Raw genomic sequence first — 25,092 nt, forward strand, 5'->3', positions numbered from 1 at the left:
CCCGCGGAGGTGCAGACAGACCGCGTGGGGAGCTGAGGGAGGCCTGACCGGCACACAGGTGACGCCCACGAGGTGCAGGACCCGAGTCCCGGCTCCTGACGACATTGTTCCCGGGTGCCCGCGATCCCAGTTACACTGATGTGGGGACGGCCCGAGGGGGGAGAGGCTGCCTGAGATTCTGAAGCACGATGCTCTTCGGTGGTCAGGGCTTGCTCTAGCCCCACCCCACCCGGGGACCTTCCACGGTGGACTGAGGTCCGTGAGATTCTGACGCACGATGCTCTTCGAGTGGTCAGTGCTTGCTCTAGCCCCGCCCCACCCGGGGACCTTCCACGGTGGACTGAGGCCCGTGAGATTCTGACGCACGATGCTCTTCGGGTGGTCAGGGCTTGCTCTAGCCCCGCCCCACCCGGGGACCTTCCATCGTGGACTGAGGCCCGTGAGAGTTTCAGCGTGCCGAGGGAGGGGCCCTCAGACGTGACGTAAAGTGAGGATGCAGAACGCGAAAGGGAACGCCTGGGACACGGAGGCGAGACTTTCCCTGTCCATCTTACACAGCCTGAGGCCGGAACCCAGAACCCGGAGCCCAGTGGGTATGAACGGACTCTCTGGGAAACTGAACGACCCCGTAGAATATCATTTCTGGGAGATAGATTCCTAATTCCACCCGACTCACTTAGGCACAGACGCCTGGACACACACATTCCCTCAATCAAGTGGGAGACGCCTAGAGTTTCTCTAAACGTCTATCACATCCGGATGGAAGTTTGCGTGGCAGTTGTGTAATTCTACAGTAGGGGGCTACGTGGCTACCTGGCCCTTTCCTTAAAGCAAATCGGTTTCTTCATCCTCAAAAGGGGGGAAGAACGATCATGATGCGTAAAAAAGACATTTTCCTCTTGTGTGGCCTCCGGAAATGTGTGGCTAAGTAGACGTAATAATCGGGAGGACTCTTAAAACATGACGGGGCAAGGCATCAAATAATCGACTTGACTGTGCTCCTGACTTCTGCATTTGCCACATCGATTCAAGTTTTAAGCTTGCTTGTTTGGTTTACTTGTTCTGAAGTCCCTGGGTTGCCCATTTTTCAGAGCCTTACAGTTTGGTTTGGTTTTTAACTGAAATTTCACTGCAAATAGATAAAGTTACAGCTCTACTCACTGGTTGTTGTTGTGTTTTCTGTTTTTTTTTGTTTTTTTTTTCTGACTTACAGGTCTATTAGTATTTTATTTAAATCTCTATCATGGGCATGTTTTTCAAGTATACTTTGGCTCGTCAATCTTAGCGTCCTGGTGGAATGTCAGTGCGCCTTGTGCCCTGAGAGAAAATTGATTTCATCTATCTTCCTTCTCATCTCCAAACGTATTATTTCGCCAACTTTAACTTTTCCCGTTATAAAGTAAAAATGTCTGACTACAATGAGCAGACTAATAAAGTAAAAAAAAATGAAAAGAGTACTTATGAAAAAAATATTTTTAGAAATTCAGTTCTTTTGATTAGTAACCAGCCTTGGTGCCAGAAAAACTTCAAAGTGCTATCTAAACATTGAATTTCCATCAGTGACGCTGCGAGCCTCAGTCCACCCCTTTCATGCTTAGCCACGCAACCACTTCAAAAGAATGAGAAGGAAGAATGATACTCTCTCAAAGCAACCTGTGCTCAGGCCCGTAATCTGGTTTTTAGCTGTCATGCATTCACGACCAAATCGTTGCCTCATGACAGCATGCTTTATTAAATATATATAATAATTAGCATTTTGTTACACATGAGTAAATACCCAAACCATTCGGAGATGAAATCCAAGCCCAACGGTGTCTAGAAGGAAATGAAAAAGAATGAACATCGAGCGTCAACCTCTTCGAGGGAGAGAGATCATTTAAACTCGCCTTTCTACTTACTGAAATGTGTTCTGCATATTTTATTGTTTTTGTCATCTTGCTTGTTACAATCCAGCCAGCGAATGTTCAAAGAACATAAAATCCTGCAGATAAGTAAACGGCATATGAGTGAATTTACAGAAGGGCACGGATGTAAGATCAAGAGGCTCACATGGCGTCTTCAGTTACATAAAGCAATTATCTTTCCCCCGCGGTGTTCCAGCAGCATGTGACTCATCAGTGGGAGAAACAATATTAAAAAAAAAAAAATTGTATGTTTCATGACACTTGTGGTTCTCATTTTCAGAGCACAAGTAAATGGAAAACTTTATCTGAACCTGAACACGGTATCATCAGTCAAATTTTGGGTAAGACTTTGTAGCATTAGACTTGGGGGCGGGTGTTTGGGGCAGTGTAGGAAGACAACACAGACACTGACCTTTGAACAAGAATTAGAAACATCACCACAGACACTGTGGTTAGTGACTCGTTAGTCATCTGAGGAAGTACTGAAAATTATACCAGTGGGAACTTGAGAGGCAAGAGGTCAGAGCTGTGGGCTGTGGCGCGGTAGCTTTGAACCACAGAACAAAAATTAGGATCTGCTTATATGACTTGTGTTATTTGCATCAGAGAATGTCCTCACACCAGTAGCTTCTTAAGGTCTCTAATGGTAAGGTAATAAAAGGGAGACAGTGTTTAAATATTAAGAACGTAATTCTTCCTCTCAATTTAAATATGCAGGTAATTTATGTTGGCAATACGTGTGAGAAATTGTTTTAAAAGTTATGTTGGCAAAAAATGAAAGGGAAAATGTTTTATAAATTATAGTAAAAAGAAAAAAAATAAACGGATGGGAGCCATTAGACAATTTCAGTGAGAATGTTTCTCCAGTAGACATTGGAGTTAAAAGGTATCGTTCTGATTTGGAAGGTATTGGCTAGGTCAGTGCCTCTCCAACTTATAGTGTGCAGCAATAGCAGACAGTTCATCTGTGCTAACAGTCTGTCCCAGGAAAAAGGTGGGTAGGGCAGATTAAAGATGAGCTCTTTTTTAATATTAACATTAAGTATAAACACTATCAATAAGGCCAAATTAAAGTATTGGGAAGAGGATGTGGGTGTGTCCGTGTGTCTCTGTGTGTGCACATAATGTCTTACTCAGCAGGATTAGCCTGGAAGTTCAGAATGATCAAAATGGAAAAGGGGAGCAGGGAGTGGCATCTTTTGGTTTGTTTGTTTGTTTAGAGAGAGGCAGGGAGAGAGAGAGACAGAGAGACAGGAACATTGAGCTGTTCCTGTATGTGCCCCGACCGGGGATCGAACTGGCAATCTCCTCGTTTCTGGATGGGGTTCCAACCCACAGAGCTATCCGGTGAGGGCTTAGAAATGGCAAATTAAAAGCCCTATCAGGTGGGTAGAGGAGAATAGAGAATGGAAGAGGTATTAGGTGACAGGAAGATTGACTGGAATTGGTTATATTTGTAGATGAAAAGAGGAATTGAGGGTAGGTGACCCCTTACTAAGGATGAAAACCTTACTTTATATGTAACACTCTACACTTCTACCTTCTACCAATGATAGGAGATTGATACATTAAAAGAATTCCTTTTAAATTCTGAAGAAATAACCTTCCTCTTTCCATATATATATATATATATATATGTGTGTGTGTGTGTGTGTGTGTGTACTCATATATGTATAGTACATATATATGTATGTGTGTATATATTGTATATACACATACATATATGTGATATATATGTGTGTGATATATAGATGTACACACACAATTATTTATTGTGCATTAAACTCTCAGTATCCATCATTGATGTCACCAGGGTACTCTTTCTGGTTAATATAGTTCCCAAGCATCTTTTCAAAGACTGAGTACAGAGGGCCTGTTCTTCCTCCTGCAGCAGCACCCAGCAATATAACCGTAAGATTTAGGATCTTAAAACCCTGCAAAGCAACAAGTAGTATGAGAGGCAGAATGTAGGTTTGTTGTAAAATCTCATGGACGTTAGTGAGTGCGTTGACAGTGCTGGGCACTGAGGGAGAGGCTAGAGGGGCCTTTGAGCACATGTGACAGCCAGTCCTTCCGCACAGGTATTACTAGACTTCGGTCCCACCCCCAATCTCCACATCAAGGGAGGAAACGTTTGTAATGAAGATGGAAGTCAGAAAGGAAGGACAAAGACGAAATATCTTTGCAATAGGGAAACTGGTCTGTATTAATGCACATCCTTCACCTCCTGCATCTGTGAATGTATCAGATGAGCACAGGAAGGACATTGTGCGCATTCTGAATGTTAGGTTCAAGGAAGTGTGCTGTGGCTGCCGGAGTCTAACTCTTAGAAAAAAAGGAACAGGGAAGTGCTGACAAGGTCCCTGTGAGGCTGAGTACAAAGAAGGTCAGAGACCCTTATCAGAAGTTTATGTTTGAAATTCTCCACTGAGCTATACCCCACCCCTGTTGCTATGCCGGCCCCTGTTGCTATGCTGCGCGCGACCTCCCCAGCCAATAGCTAACAGCCACATTTGCTTCTGTATACTGCTTGCTGAGCCTAGATAGCCACCCTATAAAAAGGAACCATTTGCCTGACCTGTGGTGGCGCAGTGGATAAAGCGTTGACCTGGAAATGCTGAGGTGGCCGGTTCGAAACCCTGGGCTTGCCTGGTCAAGGCACATATGGGAGTTGATGCTTCCAGCTCCTCCCCTCCTTCTCTCTCTCTGTCTCTCCTCTCTAACTCTCTTTCTCTCTCTCTGTCTCTCCCTCTCCTCTCTAAAATGAATAAAAAAAAAATTAAAAAGGAGCCATTTTAGAAGCTCGGGGCTGCAGTGCTCCCTTGCGTGGGTTGCCTGCAGTCCCTGTGCAGGTCTGCAATAAAACTTATAAAATTCACTTTGGGTTTGCTGTGGCCTGTCTCCTGGGATGTAACACTGAACATCACTTCCCTGGCTGACCGTTAAGCAATGACACTGCCCCGCACTCTGTCCAGGATAAAATAACTGGGATATTTATGTTCACATTTTTTTTTTCAGTAAAAATAAAAATAAGCCAAAAATCTAAATTGCAGTTGAAAGAGCAGGGACCCACGCAGGTGTTGAGGCCATGATGAGAAGGGGAGGTTTGAGTCTCCCTCCTGAGGAACGGCTGGTCCCGAACCAACCCCCTCTGCCACACTCTCTAGGGGGAACACGGTGCGCTTGCAGCTGACAACAGAAAAGGAAAAGGAGAGGGACCCACCGGCCACCCACGCTGAGACCCCACTCACGAAGAGAAAGCAGGCACCGATCATCGCGGCTTTGACCGTCACATCCAAATCCGCCGGCACGTGGATGCCGAAGTTGTCCGCGTTGGTGAAAACGTTGTTGACGAACCCGGACCAGTACTTGGAGATCTTCCCAATGGTAAGCTTTTCATTAATGGTCGTCACCTTTAAAAAGTAAAAGAAGAGGTCTGAAATCGGAAGGGGAAACAAGATGGTGTCAGATTTCTTGGTACCTCCGCTTCCTGAGAGAGAGGAGTTACTTTGACCACCATCTCTAGAGGGCAAGATGACGTCCTTCCTTCCTGTATATAAGCGTCAGGTTGCAGATGTGCCTGTCCAGTTCGCTCCTCAGAGATTCTGCTTTTCTGACAGGTTTCTAATACAGCATAATTCTTTATTTGTATTGATTTATATATTTATTATTATTATTATTATTATTATTATTATTATTTGGTATACAGATGGAGAATATAACAGCAATCAATGATTAAGGCCAGCCGACCACAAGATGGCAGCAAGTTCATAGTCTCAATGATGCCGTCTAACCAGGAAGGTAATTCTTTTACTGAAGGTGTAGAATTTAAACCTCCATCTTCACTGAAACAAACAAACAGGCAAGCAAACAACCACAACAAAACAAGAAAGAGAGAAAATGTCTTAAGAAAGGTTTTACCCCTAGGTACAATTTGTTAACTTAAAAAACGTATTTTTTTTGTTTGTTTGGTGTGTTTTGTTTTGTTTTTGCTTAAGTTTTATAATTAGAAACACATATAAATATTTTTAGCCTTTGCCGAATCTCCTTTTATGTTAGATGTTTACTAGCTCATTCCTTTATAACCAACCCTAAGTCCTATGTTTTGCATTAAAAATCCCTAATATATCACACAGGAAATTCAGACTTATAGGATATCAAAGCTCTGCGGTCCTCCTCAGCCTGAAGGAGTCCACAGTTAAATGCTACCAGTCACTCATTTGCTTCCCCTGTTTCCCATTCAAAGGCTGAAAGTGATTCAATATAAACCTTCACTTCCAGTACGTCAGTGGAAGATAGAAAATAGAGACAATGACTTAGGACACCCCTACACCGGGAATACTGAAGCTCTTATGTCTAAGTTCTCCTTGATCTTAGGACATATTTTTATACTTTATTCTTTGGCGCGCCATTCCAAGTCTTCCTGAGGTAGGGTCGAGTTAGGACAGCTCATTTTGCAAAACTTACGTTGTACTCTATGTGGGTGGTGTTGCCTCAAGTCCCCACAAACTGAATGTTCTAAGCTAAGTGGATACACATGAATAAATGAATGAAAAATATACAATTTAAATCGTCTCCTCCAACTAAGATATACTTATCTAGGAGAAACCATTAAGACAGTTCACATTGATACAGATTGAATTCACAGCTACTTCTTTCCTTAACATTCAACTTACACACAGACATTTACGTGAGAGTAGACTGTTTAATGAAACAAAGTTTAGCGAGTCTTAAGAACATAACTTTTAAATCAGTGATATTTTAATGGAAAGTGCTTTTGAGATCTGAAATGAGGTATGTCACCACCAGGGCACAGATAATCAGATGTGTTACATGACCCTAAACTACATATATTTGCTTTACACCATGGGTGCTATACTTGCACATAAATCCAATTTTTGTAGGATACCCTTGGAATTCAGATTTCCAAAATTATCAGTCGCTATTGGCACGTACAATATTGGCTTATTACATTACTTCACAGATGTACTATTTTCTAAATGTATGCCAAAGATATTTCATGATTTGAACATGCAAAAAAAAATTGAATTATGTTGCAAAAATCAGGACCTAAGTAAAAACTCCCTTCATCTTGTCAGTCATACCTCAAAATCCACATCGCCAAAACAGCCACAAGTCCCACAAGGACCGACAATTCTCAAAACGTCTTCTTTGTTTGCAGTTTGGATTGTGAACTTAGGCAGGAAGGGGTCCCACTTCTGTGCAACGTAACCCACTACAGTACCGGGTGGGGCTTGGATTTCTAACTGGAAGAAGAGAGAATAATGAAATAAGATTTCTCTCAGGTTATTGTATTTTAGTTTTATTGTCATATAAATCAACTTTGCAACAATATATTTTTATGAAATTATTTTCATAGTCTACAAAACACCTGAAGTATCTTCTTCTAAGGGATGGAAGCAAGGTTTTTTTTTCTATTTTATAGAAACTACGAAATTCACTCGTGAGATCCATGTTGGGTTCTCTGCACTGAAAGTCCATGACTTTGTTTTCACTTCCCTGAAGAGAATCTGTCTGAGAACTGTCTTCTGACCCCAGGAAGCTGGCTTCTTTGCCATTTTGTTACGGATGGGAGCTGTTTCCTAGGAGGGACTTAATAACTGCTCTGTTTCAGTCATTGCTACAACACACATTGTTTTTCTAATCCTCATTTATCAATTAGGTATGCGTAAAATTTTTTCTCTTCAGCTTGTCAACTTCCAGCTTCTCTGTTTCAAAGTAAACGCTTCTGCCGGGTTACCATTGTTTCACACGGATATGATCACTGTTAACTTCTTCCAAAGTGCTTAAGACGAGCAATTTCATTTTCAAACTGTAATATTTGCCCATTCATCCTTCATTCTAATTTTTTTCTTTCCCATCATGTTGTATTTTAATAAATTTGTGTAGCGAAATTAAATCCTTTGTAAAATAAGATGGAAGTGAGTGCGAAAAATGAAAATTGTTTGCATTTTCATCAAACTAGCTCTCCATCACCAGATCTCTCTTTTTTTTCTTACTTATGAAGTTCATAGTTTTATATGTCTATAGTGTTCCTGGATAGACTTTTCAACAAGACTGCTTAGATTTATATAGAGTTGTTCTGGGGTTACTTTTAAAATTACTGGTTTGATTGTGACCAAATTTTAAAAATCATTAATGGGTATCAAGACTCATCTTATGTTTAATTTATGTTTTACTGGCCACCATAAAATTAAACGTCAATTATCACAAATATTCAAATAGACATATATTCTTTGATTGTGCTGACTGTGCCTTGTTGGGGCACGTTAGACCTAAAGTATCTTCAGTAGGAGAATGGAAATTCTTGGGCTCCATGGATGAGTACCCTGGCTACCTCATCACTCAGACAGGTGGTTAGCTACAGATAGTTGGAGAATTCATTGGAGAATAAACTTACCTAATTATCCTCCTTCCATTAATATTTATTTTCATCATGCTAAGTAGAGTACTTATACACAGGTTCTTCATAGAAAACCTTGGGCTTGAGTAAGAACACCTGGATCAAGTCCCGTTGATGATGTTACCCAGATATGTGATTGTAGGTAAGTCACCTCCACTCTCCATTGAAAAAAACGTGGAGAGTAAAACCTATTCTCTCTACCTCATGGAGACGTCATGATATCAAAGATGTCAAAGTCAGCAAACGTTCTTTACCACCTGCATTATGTCCGTGGAAGTTATTATTACAGGTCCACGAAACAGTAATGGAATCTATTATATATTAAAATAAACTAATTTAATGACTCCCTCTGGAACAATGACATTCCCTTTTCCAACCCTTGATGTTTGTCATAAACGAGTGCATGCCATGTGACATTCTGCACTAAGTAATACAACCTAACCAAGAGAGCAGGACCTTACAAGAGTTTAGTATCGGTTAGCCCTTCTTGAACTTTGGAAGACAAAGCGGCAAAGGGTAGATTTAGTTCACGGTGGAACTTGTAGTATTACGATTACAGGATAACACCAAGATTCGGGAAGATGTGTCTCATTCCCATGATACCTGGGTTGTCTTCACCAGTGAACATCGCAGAAGCCACTATCAATTATGGTTGGAAAGGAAAAAAAAAAAAATAGTGAGTGACCAAAATCCTCAAGCTGTTTGATTCTAAAGGAGCAAATGTACTCATTCAAACAACGGGAAGCTTCATGGCCTCCGCAGCTCCGGGTGAAGGTCATTTATTACAGAAATCACTGCTCCTCTTTCCAAAGGGAGGGGAGAAAGCTCCGCAGAGGCGAGGACTGACCTCTTGGAGGTAGCAGGGGCACCAGCAGCTGTTGCACCTCAGGGGCCGGTGCACTGTCATCACCTCTCGCCCCGCGTTGTCCGAGATCCTCAGAGTGCAGGCCCGCAGCGTGGAGCAGAAAGTCCGGTTGAAGCAGACGCTCTCCTCCACGGCGAAATATATTCTCTGTCCCAGGCCGTTTTTAATCTCATATTTGTTCGAGGTCTCGGTGCCAAGGATCACTGATGGAGCAAAAAGGAAAAGTCACGAGAATCATGCGAGTGCTTACTATCATACTTGTAAATAAGTAAAAAGGACCGTCTTATTAAAAAAAAAAAAACAACTGACATAGTGACAGATCAGTTAGGAAGACTATGGTATCTGCTTCACACAAATCTACTTCCGTGATCTAAAAGTTGAGGACTTCTCCATGGAAATCCAAGTGAACATTAATACATTTTGATTTCTAGCTATACGATCTACTTGGAAACATGCAAGACCGCTTTTCAACTCAGAAAGCAATGATGTCAAGAATAATCTAATACTCAATACTTCTGTTACATTAGTTTGAAATTTATTGGGACAACTCATATGATAGTTAAGAATTTGTCTGAAATCTCTGGTAATATATCTACAGCTGCCTGCTATTTGAATTTTGACATATTTTAGAAACAATATATTGATGACAAAAATAATCCCTGGCCAGTTGGCTCAGCGGTAGAGCATCAGCCCGGTGTGTGTAAGTCCCGAGTTTGATTTCCAGCCAGGACACACAGGAGAAGTGCCCATCTGCTTCTCCACCCTTCCCTCTTTTCTTTCTCTCTCTCTCTCTCTTCCCCTCCAGCAGCCAAGGCTCCATTGGAGCAAAGTTGGCCCGGGCGCTGAGGATGGCTCCATGACCTTTGCCTCAGGTGCTGGAATGGCTCTGTTTGCAATGGAGCAAAGGCCCCACCCAGATGGGCAGAGCATCGCCCCCTGATGGGCATGCCGGGTGGATCCTGGTCGGGCGCATGTGGGAGTCTCTCTCTGCCTCCCCACTTTTCACTTCAGAGAAATACAAAAAACAACAAAAACACAAAATAAATACTCAAGTAATTTGCAGTTAGTCATACTTGTAAATTTGTTTATTGTTAAATGATTTGCCTATTTGATGAATCACTGATGAAATGATAAAACAGTAGAATTTTGTTTTTTTGGATTTTTAAAGTTTAGTCTCAAACTTGATTTCTGTTTCTGGAATTATTAAGAAAATGTAAAGTATTAGCAATCATGAGAATGATTCCATATTTTTTATTATTTTAAGATTAAAAATAATAGATTTCTAATGGCAATAGCACCAAAGACTTGGAGATTTTTATACTTTTAGGTTTATTTTTCATCAGGTTAATTATATTACTTTCAATGTTTATTTAAAAAAAATAAAATAAAATAGTGCTATTTTGACCAAAAGCTATTTTAAACATTTCCTTGATTCTTTATAAAATGCTTAGCTATAAAGAAACTTCTGAAACCCAAAATATTTCTAACGTTTTAATAAGTAGAGAATACACTTACTTCCCAGGAGCTCCACCTGCTGGTGTATAATTATCAGGTCTAACTGTGAAAGGAGGACAGAAAAGAAATTTAAAATATTATATCACAACACTTTCAAACAATTATGGAGATATTATTAAGCTGCTTACTCAACTCTATGCAGTTAGATGATTTCCATGTTCTCTATTAATTGAAAGAGTTGAATACAGCTCATATTTTATATTGAAAAAGAAACTGAAAATTAAAATAAAAAGTACAAGAACGCTGAAAACCCCGAGGCAGAATTGCCCAGAATACCAATAGAAACAGCGGTTCACTCTGTGCTCTGTCTGTGGTCATGGGTTACATGGTGTGACTGTTGGAAACAGCACTTGGAGGGAATTTGTAAACAATCTCGGAATAATCATGCCTACGAAATTTTAAAAGTCATGCTCTCTTCTTCTCCTATTTTTTTTTTAAAGAAAATGCAAACAAGGAGGATCTGGGCGTTGGGCCCCTCCCCTTACCCTGCCTGACCTGACTCCCCCTTTTCATGCAGCAAGTCATTCCCCAGAGTGAAGAGATAGATGTCTCTGTGACCGCTGAGAGGGCCAATTCTGCCAAATTTTCTCATTCACACCTTCCTTCGCGCTAGGAAAAAAAGACCCGGAAACCCTGCCGAGGTTGACAATACATCCATTTAAGCAGAACAAGAGTTCCGCGGCTAAATGCATGACAACGAAACCTGCCTTAGGTAATTAGGCCGGAAGCTAATTTACAGGGAGAAAAGCGTCTGCACCATCCAGAAACGACTCATGAAAAAGCAGACGCTACAAATGGTTTTTTAAAGAAAATGTTTTTAAAAAATGTCTTGTGAGAATTAATTAGGTTTGTGTGCATTTTAATATGGACCCCCAGGACTTGACGTCACAAACGTCAAATGGCCACACTGCTCATTTCCTTTTCTGATGATTAAGAGTTTCTATCTCGCCTTTCAATTTCCTTTACTCTCCTTCCACCTCAGTAAACGGACCGGCACCCGCTCAGCTGAAGCGGTCGTCACTAATATTTGGTGTGGACTGGACATCAGAAGCCCAGAGAATCGGCGGCTACACGGTCTCTTTCTTTCGCTTTGTATGTACTGCTGTGCAGGTAAACTAATATTATCTCTTTGATTCACATCTTGTTATTGATCACAGCGTGCACGTGGCCTCTTAAGCTTCACGAAAAGATATCTTTCAAAAATAATTTATGATTTCAGATATTCTAAAACCTATTTTAATGACTACGGCAATTAAAAAAAAAAATAGAACCAACCCGGTGGGAGAAGATGGTTGCAAATCAAAGCTCCACAGGGGATTAATGTACAAAATATATAAGGAACTCGTACAACTCAACAATAAAACACCAAACATACGATTAAAAATATGGGCAGGAGACCCAAGAAGACGTTAAAATAGTCAACAGATACATGAAAAGATGCTGAACTTCACTAACTAGTAGAGAAGAGGATACCACCTCACACCCTGGTAGAATGGCTGTTATCAACCAGACAGGCATAACAAGTGTTGGAGAGACTGTGGAGGAAAAGGAACCCTCACTCACTGCCCACAGAAAGGCAAACTGGTATAGCCACTATGGAAATCAGTATGGGGTTTCCCCCCAAATGTGAGAATAGGATTACCATATGACCCAGCAATGCCTCTTCTGGGTATTTACCTGAAAAATTTTGAAAACATTTATTCTCAAAGATATCTGTACTGCTGTGTTCATTGCAGCATTATTCACCGTGGCTAAGACATGGAAACAACTCAACAGGTGCCTGGATAAAGAAGACGTGGTACCTACATACGATGGGATACTACTTGGCCGTAAGAAAAGATGAAAGACTGCCATCTGTGACCGCATGGATAGGTCCTGAGAGTATCATGCTAAGCCAAATCAATCAGATGGAAGATGTGAAGAATGATACGATTTCACTCATATGTGAGATGTAAAATTGAAAGCAACATATGACTAAATAAGACAAACAGACACACAAACACACTTAGGCACAGGCAACAGTCTGGTGGTTCCCAGAGGGCAGGAGGTAGGGCATTATTAGTAAAGGGTGGAGGGTATGGACTCTATGGTGATGTAAGGAGATTTGACTCTGGGTGATGGACAAACAATGCAATCTACAGATGACGTATCATAGAATGAAAACCTATCTACTTTCGTTAACCAATGTCACCCTTAATAAATTTAATACAAACATTAGAATGACTGTTTTGTCGTGGACTGTTGTTGGTTCTGGTCTCCTCTTTCGAGAAAGATAAAAGGTTTGGGGGAGGAGAAGACATCATCCTTGTGGAAGCTGTCCACGGTGATGTCGCAGGTGGATCTGTGGAGAAGTAACTTAGAGATGGAGAAGAACCGCGGGGGTAAGACTAAGGTTTGAGTTTAGAACTTGGGACATTCGTGTCATGGATCAAGTTTTAGCTGTGAAATCGAGAAACTATCAATTAACATCACCCCCACAATGGAAAAGGAAACTGTATCTCTGTAAGGTCTAAGAACAGCAGCTGTTTATTTTAATGACGACACTGAGGTAGTCACTGCGCCAGATATTTTGACATCGTGTCTGATTTAGTTCTCACAAGAACTCAGAGAGAGGTACCACTATGTTTTACATGTAAGGAGACAATCCCAGGTAGATGAAGCACTTTGCCCAAGAATTGCGGTTTGTGAACGGGTAGGCTCGGACTTGAATCCAGGCTGTAGTGTAACCAGCGTTGAGAAGCTTTCCATTCTTGTGTACCGCCCTCACTAAACTCATCTGAGAAACTTGGAGACACAATTCTTGAGTGATACGATGGAACTTCTGAATATCTTCTCTACTCTGTATTCACCCCATCCTCTGTGATAACAATCGATTTGATTCGACCTATCTCTGTGAGACACCCGCCTGCATTTGTGGGTCTTGGTATTTGCTTGTTCTTGTAGTTTCACTTTACTCTTAAACCATTTCTCAACCGCGGTCCAAAGGAGCCCTTTGCACCCATTGCTATAAATCGATGAACTGGGAATTGTTGACAAGTTTTAAACTTTAAACTTTATCTAATCATATATTCAGGTGTCAGGACGAGGAAAGCGCCCCTGAAGCCGTAAAAGCTATAAAATGGACATCTAATGACAACGTTGGACATATAGCTTAATACTAAATTCTTCTGCATAATTTATCAGCTTTACAGGTATCAGTAATTGCATTTAAGATACGTACAGTTGACTCTTGAACAACTCAAGTTTAAATTGCATGGGTCCACTTACGTGCTGATATTTTTTAGTAAATATGTTTTCTTCTTATAATTTTCTTAATAACATTTCTTCTTAGCTAGCTTACTTTCTTGTAAAAATACAGTATATTGTACATAGAACATACAAGATTTGTGTTACTTGACTATGTTACCAGTCAGGCTTCCAGTTGATAGTAAACTATTACTAGTTGTGCTTTGGGAAAAGCCAGAAGTTATATGTAGATTTCCGATTGTCCTTAATTTCTGGGTTGTTGAAGGGTCAACTGTACTTCAAAATAAACGTTTACATGGTTTTTGTAGACTTTAACTCACTACTCTTATCTATAGACAACTAAGTTATAGTAATTATCTTCTGACACTTGTGGAATAGAACGTTATTGATTGACTGTTGTGAACGTGTTCATCTAATCTGGAAAGAGAAGCAATTAGTTTTATTCTTAGATTTTAACATACACACAGAAAACACACACACATATATACACATATGTAGATACACACACAAACATATACATTTATATATAAATATATATATTTACATACACCCTTGAGAATTTATGTACAAATTACTTATGGAAAAAGATATTCAACAGTGATTGGACAGACCTGACTAAAAGAGACGCAATGATTTTTTAAAATTTTACTTGGATTTTTTTGTTTGTTTTGTTTTGTTTTGTTTTTACAGAGACAGAGAGTGAGTCAGAGAGGGGGATATACAGGGACAGATAGGAATGGAGAGAGATGAGAAGAATCAATCATTAGTTTTTCATTGCGTGCTGCAACACCTTAGTTGTTCATTGATTGCTTTCTCATATGTGCCTTGACCACGGGCCTTCAGCAAACCGAGTAACCCCTTGCTGGAGCCAGCGACCTGGGGTTCAAGCTGGTGGGCTTTTGCTCAAATCAGATGAGCCCACGCTCAAGCTGGCGACCTCGGGGTCTCGAACCTGGGTCTTTCGCATCCCAGTCTGACGCTCTATCCACTGCGCCACCGCCTGGTCAGGCCAATTTTTTTTTTTTTCCATTTTTCTGAAGCTGGAAACAGGGAGAGACAGACTCCTGCATGCGCCCGACCGGGATCCACCCGGCACGCCCACCAGGGGCGACGCTCTGCCCACCAGGGGGCGATGCTCTGCCCATCCTGGGCGTCGCCATGTTGCGACCAGAGCCACTCTAGCGCCTGGGGCAGAGGCCACAGAGCCATCCCCAGCGCCCGGGGCCATCTTTGCTCCAATGGAGCCTTGGCTGTGGGAGGGGAAGACAGAGACAGAGAGGAAAGCGCGGCGGAGGGGTGGAGAAGCAAATGGGCGCTTCTCCTGTGTGCCCTGGCTGGGAATCGAACCCTGGTCCTCCGCACGCTAGGCCAACGCTCTACCGCTGAGCCAACCGGCCAGGGCCCAGGCCGATTTTTTTTTTAATGTAGAGAATTTTATATATTTTTGTATATTTTTGTTTACTGAAGAATGTACTATTTCCAACAGTTCATCATTTTCCATAACTTTATGGTTTTTAGATAAGTTAAGGTATAAAACTTCACTCCATCTGGCCCTGGCTGGTTGGCTCAGAGGTAGAGCGTCGGCCTGGTGTGCGGGGGGGGGGACCCGGGTTCGATTCCCGGCCAGGGCACATAGGAGAAGCGCCCATTTGGTTCTCCACCCCCCACCCCCCACCCCCACCCCTTCCTCTCTGTCTCTCTCTTCCGCTCCCGCAGCCAAGGCTCCATTGGAGCAAAGATGGCCCGGGCGCTGGGGATGGCTCCTTGGCCTCTGCCCCAGGCACTAGAGTGGCTCTGGTCACGGCAGAGCGACGCCCCGGAGGGGCAGAGCATCGCCCCCTGGTGGGCAGAGCATCGCCCCTGGTGGGCGTGCCGGGTGGATCCCGGTCGGGCGCATGCGGGAGTCTGTCTGACTGTCTCTCCCCGTTTCCAGCTTCAGAAAAATACAAAAACAAAAACAAAAAAACTTCACTCCATCTATGTCTCTTCCAGACCGGTGGGTATAAAGTTTTCCAAATGATCCCTCATCCTGTTACACGTGCTCCGCTCTCAAACGAACACGTGTTCTTTTCAGTATAAAGCAAATCAATGCTGCAAACCTTTGAAGCAAACTGTTCACCAATGGGCCTCCTGTAAAAGATTACCAAAGGTCTGTTTTTGGAAAACTGACTTTGCCTTAGAACCAAAGTCAGCGCGTTCGTCTCTCTATTCATTGACTGTGGTGGTGGAAGGGAGGGGAGGTGTATTCCTGTCCAGCATCTGGCTCAGGGTGAGTCATCCTTCACGGGTGGAAGAAGACCATGCGATGACCATATGGGATCCCCGAACCTCCGCCCTCCGGCACCGGGTATCGCTTCTCTCCTCGGAGCAATCTTGTCTGACAAGGTTCCCAAACAGCTTGCGGCGGTTAATCAACCCCGTCAGCTGCTACAGCCGAGCCTTTCGGCAGATGGAGGACGCTGGGTCACGTTCCCAGGGCTGTTGACCTGTCTCCCTGAGCTCCCTGGTCTCCGAAGCCCGTGTGTCTGCCCGCGCGTTCCTGGAGGAGGCGTCTGCAATTCTCAGCGTTTTCCCAGGAACCTGTGCGCGCGCAGCTCCCGCCCTGCCGGGCACAACAGGAATCTCTTGTACCTTCGGGGGATGAAACCCAGAGATTTGATTTTGATAAAGGAGAGAGAGACTGGAGGGTTTGCAAGGATGTCCAACAAGCCGGACCGGGCGGCCGATGTGCTGACGCCTCAATGTTAGTGTAAGTGGATTTCTCATCTTTGATGGGAGAAGATGCCGGAGCTGTTATCGTAGGCAGGCGGTGGAATCGCTGTTCCCGTGTCCCTGCCACGTGGAGGAGGATGTTTCCTGGTTGGGTTACGATGCGGCTGGAATCACTGCGCACCCACCCACTTGGAGAGGCGACAGGGTCCTAGAAAAGATCAGCAACTTGGCAGCCGGCTTTCCCTTTGATGTCCAGCCGCCTCCTGAGATGCGGGTGAAGACAGGGGCCTCTCAGCTCAGGGCAGAATCCCCTCACCGAGTTCGATGCCTTAGTCCATCCGGACACCTGCTGGCGACGCCGTGGTCGCCTCCGGACACCTGCCGGCACCCATGACTGTCGCGGGCTTCTCGGGCTTTCAGACAAAGCCCGGCACCCTGCGTCCACCCGTTCTGGTCTTTCCCGTTAGGTTGCAGAAGATTTGGGTGAAAGGGACCAGGTTTTATGCTTTTTATATGCCTGGATTACAGCAAGTACACAGCAAGTATTCCTTAATTAAATAAATAGCTGTCGGTGTCTAGGCATAAGCACAAGAAGATTCTTTGAGGAGAAATTTGCTGACGCCTTGAGCACTGTGCAGAGAAAGAGGATGAATGGGCCAAGCAGCTCACTGAGAAAAGTTTAGTCCCGTTATGCTGTCAAACAAATAAGGAAACCAGAAGGGCCATAAAAGTAAACATTCATTTCTTCCCCTAAAATAGAAATATATATATTATATATTGATATATTATATATATGCACATTAATATATCAGTGTAATATATTATATATTTATATAATATAATATATTACATTGCATATATATATATTTTTTTCTTTTTTGTATCTCTCTGAAGTTGGAAACAGGGAGGCAGTCAGACTCCCACATGCACCCGACTGGGATCCACCCAGCACGCCCACCAGGGGGCGATGCTCTGCCCATCTGGGGCATCGCTCTGTTCCAACCAGAGACATTCTAGCGCCTGAGGCAGAGGCCATGGAGCCATCCTCAGCGCCCGGGCCAACTTTGCTCCAGTGGAGCCTTGGCTGCGGGAGGGGAAGAGAGAGACAGAGAGGAAGGAGAGGGGGAGGGGTGGAGAAGCAGATGGGTGCTTCTCCTGTGTGCCCTGGCCGGGAATTGAACCCGGACTCCCGCACGCCAGGCCGACGCTCTACCACTGAGCCAATACATATATTATAGATGAAAGTTTATAATATATTGTATATAAATATTTATATTAATATATATTAATATGTAATATTTATTTATATATAATATATTTATATAATACAGTATATATATATTTAACTTCAGCATGTTATTTGTTGAAGTCCTTCCACCTTGTTTGGAAACCAAAGAACCAAGTTTGTCTTTCCCGGAAGGGGAAACATGTCTAGAAACAGAGAAAGAAAAATACCTGGCTCAAATATTCCAGACCGGGCGGGGAGCTGCCTGGTGGAGGGCGCCCCGGCTGACACGCCTGGTTCTCGGGCCGGGAAGGCGAGGCACGCAGCCCGGGGGCCGGGGCCGCCGCCCTGGGCAGGAAACCGGGCACACCTCCGCTTCTTCGGTTCTGCGCATCTGCGAGAGAAGGAGAAGCCAGCTGGTAGGTGGACTTAGGCCACGACATGTGGTTTTTCTTACAGTATTTGTCACTTCTTAACTCGGTGGGTAGAGTCTCTCCTGCTGCCTTTTCGTTCTTTTTAACCCTGGTCACGGTCACCGCCGCTCCACCCCGGAACCCGAGGAAAGGGATGCGGGTGATTGCTAGTAGTCGTCGTGTGAAAAAGGTGGACAATTCGGGGAAAATACATGATCTTAGAAAATATATTTTTTGAAGGCATGAAAAACTTCTGTTCAAAGAGCTAATCTATCTATATCTATATATATTGATATTGATATAGATATATATATAGATATAGATACACTGCTCACAAAAATTAGGGGATATTTTATAGCTTCATATTCATTTTGAAATATCCCCTAATTTTTTTTGTGTGTGTGTGTATATGTGTGTGTGTGTGTGTGTGTGTGTGTATATATATATATATATATTTTGTGTGTGTGTGTGTGTGTGTAGTTAATTCTCAGGTGAGCTAACCCTGCCAGTCTGGTGATATAATTTGATCACTGACAGTTTTATTTTATACACTATGAGAATGTTCATAACTAATTTGTGAGCTTTGTAAGGGCAACACATATTTAATTTAGCTGGGATTTCTCAGTATTTTGTATAAAATCATTCAAAAAACTTTTTTTGAAAATATGAGTCCTTTTGTAGCTTACCCAATATTACAAAGAGAATCATTACAGATTTCTATACTGTTTGGCGTTGTTGTTTTTTTCAAAGAGACTGACCCATTTTGTATATTACTGCTGGGTAACAATGGTACTACCTCAGTGATCTCTTGGATTGAAGTTTGGAGATTTGCTATTTACCCTGCATTAGTCTAGAGCCAGTGTAAAATTATGCATAAGCCCTAATAAGTGGTGCATGCAACTGTATTCTTCTCTGTTAAAGAATATAATTTACTCTTTCTACTATTATTTTTCCTTTTCCTTCTTACACAGCTGCCATTTCAATACCTCTCTCAATATATACCTTTTTTTTTCAAAGACTATTAGTGTTTTTACCTCTTATCATTATCAGTCCATTAAATAGCAAGTTCTCACATGTGCATTCATTTAGTTTATCAACACTATGCAGTTTTGGACTAAGATTTGTGGCAGGTGTTTTCAGATATCAGAGAGGCCATGATAAAGAAAAAATAATTCAGACTATTCCAAAGACAGATGAATGGGAAAGACAAGGAAATTGGTTCTGGTTTACAATCAGAAGGAACTGTGTAACCATCACACAAAGATTTGAACAAGTACTCTTGTACATCTACTGAAGTTAGAATGACCTGTATATAATTCTCAATGAATTAGAATGGTCTCTCTTAAGCACTGACACTCAAATTCATGTAAGTTGTGTGTGTAGGGGGAGGAGTATTTTCCTGAAACTTTTAAATCCCTAAGAAATAAATTTGGAAATGAACTGAGTTGTCTTTGGAGATAGTAAGTTCCTGTTATTAAAAGAACCCAAGGATAGCTAGAAGGAGCACTTGGATAGAAGTTAAAACAAACAAGCAAACAAAACTGTCACTGGCCAGTTAGCTTAGCCAGTTAGAGGGTCATCCGAAAATAACAAGGTTTCAGGTTCTATCCCCGGTCAGGGCACACGAGGGAAACAAGCAATGAATGCATGACTGAGTGAAACAACAAATGAATGCTTCCTTTCTCCCTTCTTTCTCTCACACTTTTTTTCTCTGTCTCTCTTCAAATCAATCAATCAATAAAAATTAAGCCCTGGCTTGATTGGTTGGAGTGTTGTCCTGAAGCATAAGAGGTCGCTGGTTCGATCCCCAGTCAGGGCACATACAGGAACAGCTCAGTGTTGCTGTCTCTCTGTCTCTCTACCTTTTGCTAAAAAAACAAAACAAAACAAAGCAAAAGACTGGTGAGGGCACACAGGCATCAAAGGGATGGCCCTTTGGACACTGGCATAGACTGCTTCTAGTGATGGTAGACTCACTAAGGCTGAGTGTAGATGTGGCGCTAATGAGGAGCAATAGCAGATGACTCGTTCACTTAACAGACAAAGACAGATGGCCATTTGTACTGCTCTGTGGTATTTAGAATTTGGACAAGCTTCAGGGTTAGGAACATAGAGAAACAAACGTGTCATTTGGCCCTACTATAACAGAGCTTCGTACCCATAACACAGAAGTTTGCTGCACACAAGAACACCGTCTTCACCTCCTCTCAGGCCTGGGCAGACCCAGAGGATACAGGCATTAGAACCAACTCCTGTTACTCTTGGGGAGGAGCCTGAATATCACCCCAAGAGGTGACCTGAGAGGAAGACTACGTAACACCAACGTCAGATTGGGGAGAGGAGCTCGTGGCCGGTAGAGCAAAAACAGCTGTAAAAGACTAACGTGCAACAAACATTTTTCCCCCTGCATTCATGCCAAGAGCACTGTGTCATTGACTTTCAGAGAAACACACAGGCACAATCGTGACCTAGGGAAAACTAGTTCATAAGGATAAAATAAATTCAGAATAGTGCTTCTTTTTGGGAGTGGAGGTACGTGGTTATTGACCGGAGCAGAAACTTTCTGAGGTGTTCTATGTCTCCACCTTGGTGGGAGCTATGCAACTGCATCCTTATTTAAAAATCACAGGGCTAAAGTTGGATGCTCATAATGCACCTTGCCATTCCCATGTTATCCTTGAATTAAAAAAAAAAACAACAACACACGTAGAAATCAATTTCCAATAATAGCTGACGGAGGAGTATTAGAGTCTCTCTCATCATCAATTTTAGTTTAAAAAAGATTCACCCCTGGCCCTGGCCGGTTGGCTCAGCGGTAGAGCATCGGCCTGGCATGTGGGGGACCCGGGTTTGATTCCCGGCCAGGGCACATAGGAGAAGCGCCCATTTGCTTCTCCCCCTCCCCCCTCCTTCTTCTCTGTCTCTCTCTTCCCCTCCCACAGCCAAGGCTCCACTGGAGCAAAGATGGCCCGGGCGCTGGGGATGGCTCCTTGGCCTCTGCCCCAGGTGCTACAGTGGCTCTGGTCGTGGCAGAGCGACACCCCGGAGGGGCAGAGCATCGCCCTCGGGTGGGCAGAGTGTCGCCCCTGGTGGACGTGCTGGGTGGATCCCGGTCGGGCGCATGCGGGAGTCTGTCTGACTGTCTCTCCCCGTTTCCAGCTTCAGAAAAAAAAAAAAAAAAAAAAGATTCACCCCTGGCCGGTTGGCTCAGCGGTAGAGCGTCGGCCTGGAGTGCTGGGGACCCGGGTTCAATTCCCGGCCAGGGCACACAGGAGAAGTGCCCATTTGCTTCTCCACCCCCACCCCTTCCTCTCTGTCTCTCTCTTCCCCTCCTGCAGCCAAGGCTCCATTGGAGCAAAGATGGCCCCGGGCGCTGGGGATGGCTCCTTGGCCTCTGCCCCAGGCGCTAGAGTGGCTCTGGTCACGGCAGAGCGACGCCCCGGCGGGGCAGAGCATCGCCCCCTGGTGGGCAGAGCGTCGCCCCTGGTGGGCATGCCGGGTGGATCCTGGTCGGGCGCATGCGGGAGTCTGTCTGACTGTAAAAAAAAAAAAGACTCGCAACTCACTCCAATTTCACTGTGTCAGTGATGCCCGCCGTCACAAAATGCAGGAAGTTATTGCGTGTGTGGGCAGTGGCTCTATCTACATTCCTGACCCGGGTCTGGAGGTCCTGAGACCTCAGGGCAGGTCCAGAGATCCATCAATACACGTGGGGCCCACAGCCTCAGCAGGAGCAGACTCATTTGGGTCCCTGTTGGGAATCCCCATTCTGAAGTCACTTCTCCTTCTGAGGATTTCTGTTCACGTTGGAGCAGCCTGTAGAGATCGATCTTGTTCAGTTGTGATCACCCTGGGAACTCCTGTTCTTCTCAAACTTTAAAGCAATGTTTGAGCCTGACCTGTGGTGGCGCAGTGGGTAAAGTGTCTACCTGGAACACCGAGGTCGCCGGTTCGAAACCCTGGGCTTGCCTGGTCAAGGCACATATGGGAGTTGATGCTTCCTGCTCCTCCCCCTGTTCTCTCTATCTCTTTCCTCTCTCTCTCTCTCACTCACTGTCTCTCTCTTCTCTCCCTAAAAATGAATAAATAAAATCTAAAAACAAAACAAAATAGCATTTGATACCAATCTGGTCTTACATTGCGTTTGTTTACACTAAACCACACAAATATTTCTTCTGTCTTAATAGCCTCAGTATTCAGAATGCCCTTTGGTTTAGTGGCACCAGTCGAACAGCCTACATACCCAACGTGTGAAGTGTCTGATAAATCTGTATTCCCTGGGGAAATGCTCTTTGCCAATAGAGTGTCGTGGGACGGAGAGCATTCACAATGCGATCAAGTATGTCCTTGAGTACAGCTAAAGAAAACAGTCCACAGAAATGCTTAAGGAAAGAACGATGATCATCAGACTTGTCCCCTCAAACGTGATTTCTAATTCAAAAGGTAGCGTTATTCTTGCTCATTTTAAATACTGTATCGGGTCTCCAACAGATGTTTCACCCAGTTCATGTGTAAGTTTGAGTGGGTTGCAGAAGGAGTGTTAGTTCTCCACCCAAAGTTTCACCTCTAAGTTTACTGCTGAACACTTATCATTAATGAACCTCACTGCTTTTTTGGTAGATTAATCAAATTTTGATCATAGTATTGCTTTCTAGCCACAGGTTTCTTCAAAGCCTCAGACCACCACATAAAGAAGGAACTCCTTTGAATTTCCACCTGGCTTTGAATTTCTATCTACTATTTTAAAAATGTATAACCAGCTTATAAATATTTCAAGTTCTCTGCAACTCTTTACCTTACAGGCGATAGTTGCTCTGTAACTCTTATTTTATAGTGATGAAATGTTTTGAACTAAGTGTTAGTGTCAGTCTTAAATGAAAGGAAAGACTTGTCAAGCTTTTTTTGTTTGTCTTCAGTATAAAAATGAAGCACCCATATTAAAATTAATGATTTTGATGTTTCATGTCTATATTTTATAATTTGTTTGAGCCTTTCTCAAGGAGACTCAGGGGCTGATCTACATGAAATGTTGATGAAAAAATGGAAAGTTACCTTGATCCTTTCATATTAAATAGCATCCAAAGAGTATTTTGATAAAAGGAGAAAATAAGCATGTGTGTGTATCTGAATGGATCATTAATTTAATTTAGGATATTTTAAATTGGTGGACTCTATTAGCCTATTTGAAATTAGGTTAGGTTTCTACTAATTATACTAATCATAATTCTTAATGATAAAACTTTTCATTATAGCTTAGAGTTTAATGGCTTGTTCTCGAAATTAAAACACATTATAATTTCATTTTATGTAATTTCACAAGTGCTTTTAGTCAGGTTGCAACCCAGTCCCTTAAAAAACAACCACATCTTCACGTCTGCAAAGTTCTTTAAAATAAGAAAAGGAAGACACCAGTAATGCTACTTATACTATTTCAGGGATTTGAGGAAAAACTTACCACCTCCCTTTGCCTCCCTAGTACCTAATTAATCTGCTTGCTTAAATTACTTTGTAAATTAGTTATTCAGTATCAAAGAAATTTTGAAAGATTTTTTTTTTTGCTTCATAGTTAAGAAATATTTATTTCTAGTCCATTACATGTTTAGGATTTACCAATAACATATGTTAAATTCATTACAATAAATGGCTACATCGCATATTTTAAACAACAAATGGAAAACTTTAAAATACTGAGCTTTTTAACTTACGTGCGAAAAATTTTCAAGTCCCTTTAAACTTGGAAGGTCAACCCATCCTTGTGTTTAGCAGTAAATATTCCATTCTAAATTTTTCTGTGCAGCTCTCCTTGTTCACTGACTGTTTATATTGATGCTAACTAAGCCATTGTTTACAGCTGAACTTTCACATTCTATCAGACAGGATGTTGTTTTATTTTTTCACTCAGACGCAGCAACATGCTCCTTGGAGTTACAATGTAAAAATTCCAGGGTTCAAAGGAGACACATGACAGGTGTTAAAGTATCAACCTCACTGGCAGTAAGACCACTCCCACTCTCGGTTTTTAGTCGTCCTCCGGGTACTCTTACCTTTAGAGGCCATGAGGCTGTCCGGGTCTCCTCTTCGACGACAGCCAGGTTAAAAGAAGAGGCTTTTCTTGCAGCAGCGAGAGGAAACAGCACGAGTCCAACGTCAGAAGGCGCCTGTCTGCCCCGTGTCCGCGTGCAAGTAACAGAGGACAGGAGAGCCTCGCTCAGTTTCCAGACAGCTGTATTGTGTCACTTTGGACAACAGGGGAAGACAAAGCTACCACCAAAGGTAAATGCCACTCAGAAAGCATCATCTCCCGTAGTGGCTGAAGGAAACATTTAAACATATACTAAAAACCGGAAAGGAAAACACGTAACACTCACTTGAAAGAAGCCTTTTTTCCACTTGGTTGTTTTTGTGTCGCTTGGATTACATACTCTTGCATCCCCTTTGCGTTTGACACAGTCTATTTTTCTAGGTTTCAGGAATCTCCTGGGCCAGTCTCTGATAAAATATTCTACCACGTGGAAGTCTCTGACTGTTCAAAACGCAATTTTTTATCTTTTGAAAATGCACCTACTTTCTTCTTCTTTTTTTTTTTTTCCTCTTGAGATTTCTACCCACTCTCCCCCGCCCCGAAACAAACAAATGAAAATGGAATGTATTCTCTACTATTTAGGGACATACGTACATCTTTATTTTCATCCTTAATGGCATTTGATGGATCAGAGGCATTTGAAAACACAAACCTTCGGCCACCTTGCGGCCTGTGGAAACGTGCAGGTGGTATTTAACTGCATTGC

General features: G+C 42.8%; 1 protein-coding gene across 1 annotated transcript; it reads right to left on the reverse strand.

Annotated features, from left to right (window-relative positions):
* Positions 1–1,713: 1,713 nt before the first annotated feature.
* PLSCR5 (phospholipid scramblase family member 5) lies at positions 1,714–24,739 on the reverse strand. The gene is made up of 9 exons (XM_066241213.1): positions 24,673–24,739; positions 24,349–24,565; positions 18,122–18,285; positions 10,709–10,751; positions 9,176–9,396; positions 7,010–7,171; positions 5,156–5,317; positions 1,899–1,981; positions 1,714–1,815 (listed from the first exon to the last, which is right to left on the reverse strand). The coding sequence occupies exons 2-8, from the start codon at positions 24,359–24,361 to the stop codon at positions 1,943–1,945; spliced, it is 804 nt and encodes a 267-aa protein (XP_066097310.1). The 5' UTR covers positions 24,362–24,565; positions 24,673–24,739; the 3' UTR covers positions 1,714–1,815; positions 1,899–1,942.
* Between the last annotated feature and the right edge of the window lie 353 nt (positions 24,740–25,092).

This window comes from Saccopteryx bilineata, chromosome 8, assembly GCF_036850765.1.
Source record: "Saccopteryx bilineata isolate mSacBil1 chromosome 8, mSacBil1_pri_phased_curated, whole genome shotgun sequence".
In the NCBI taxonomy this organism is placed as follows: domain Eukaryota; kingdom Metazoa; phylum Chordata; class Mammalia; order Chiroptera; family Emballonuridae; genus Saccopteryx; species Saccopteryx bilineata.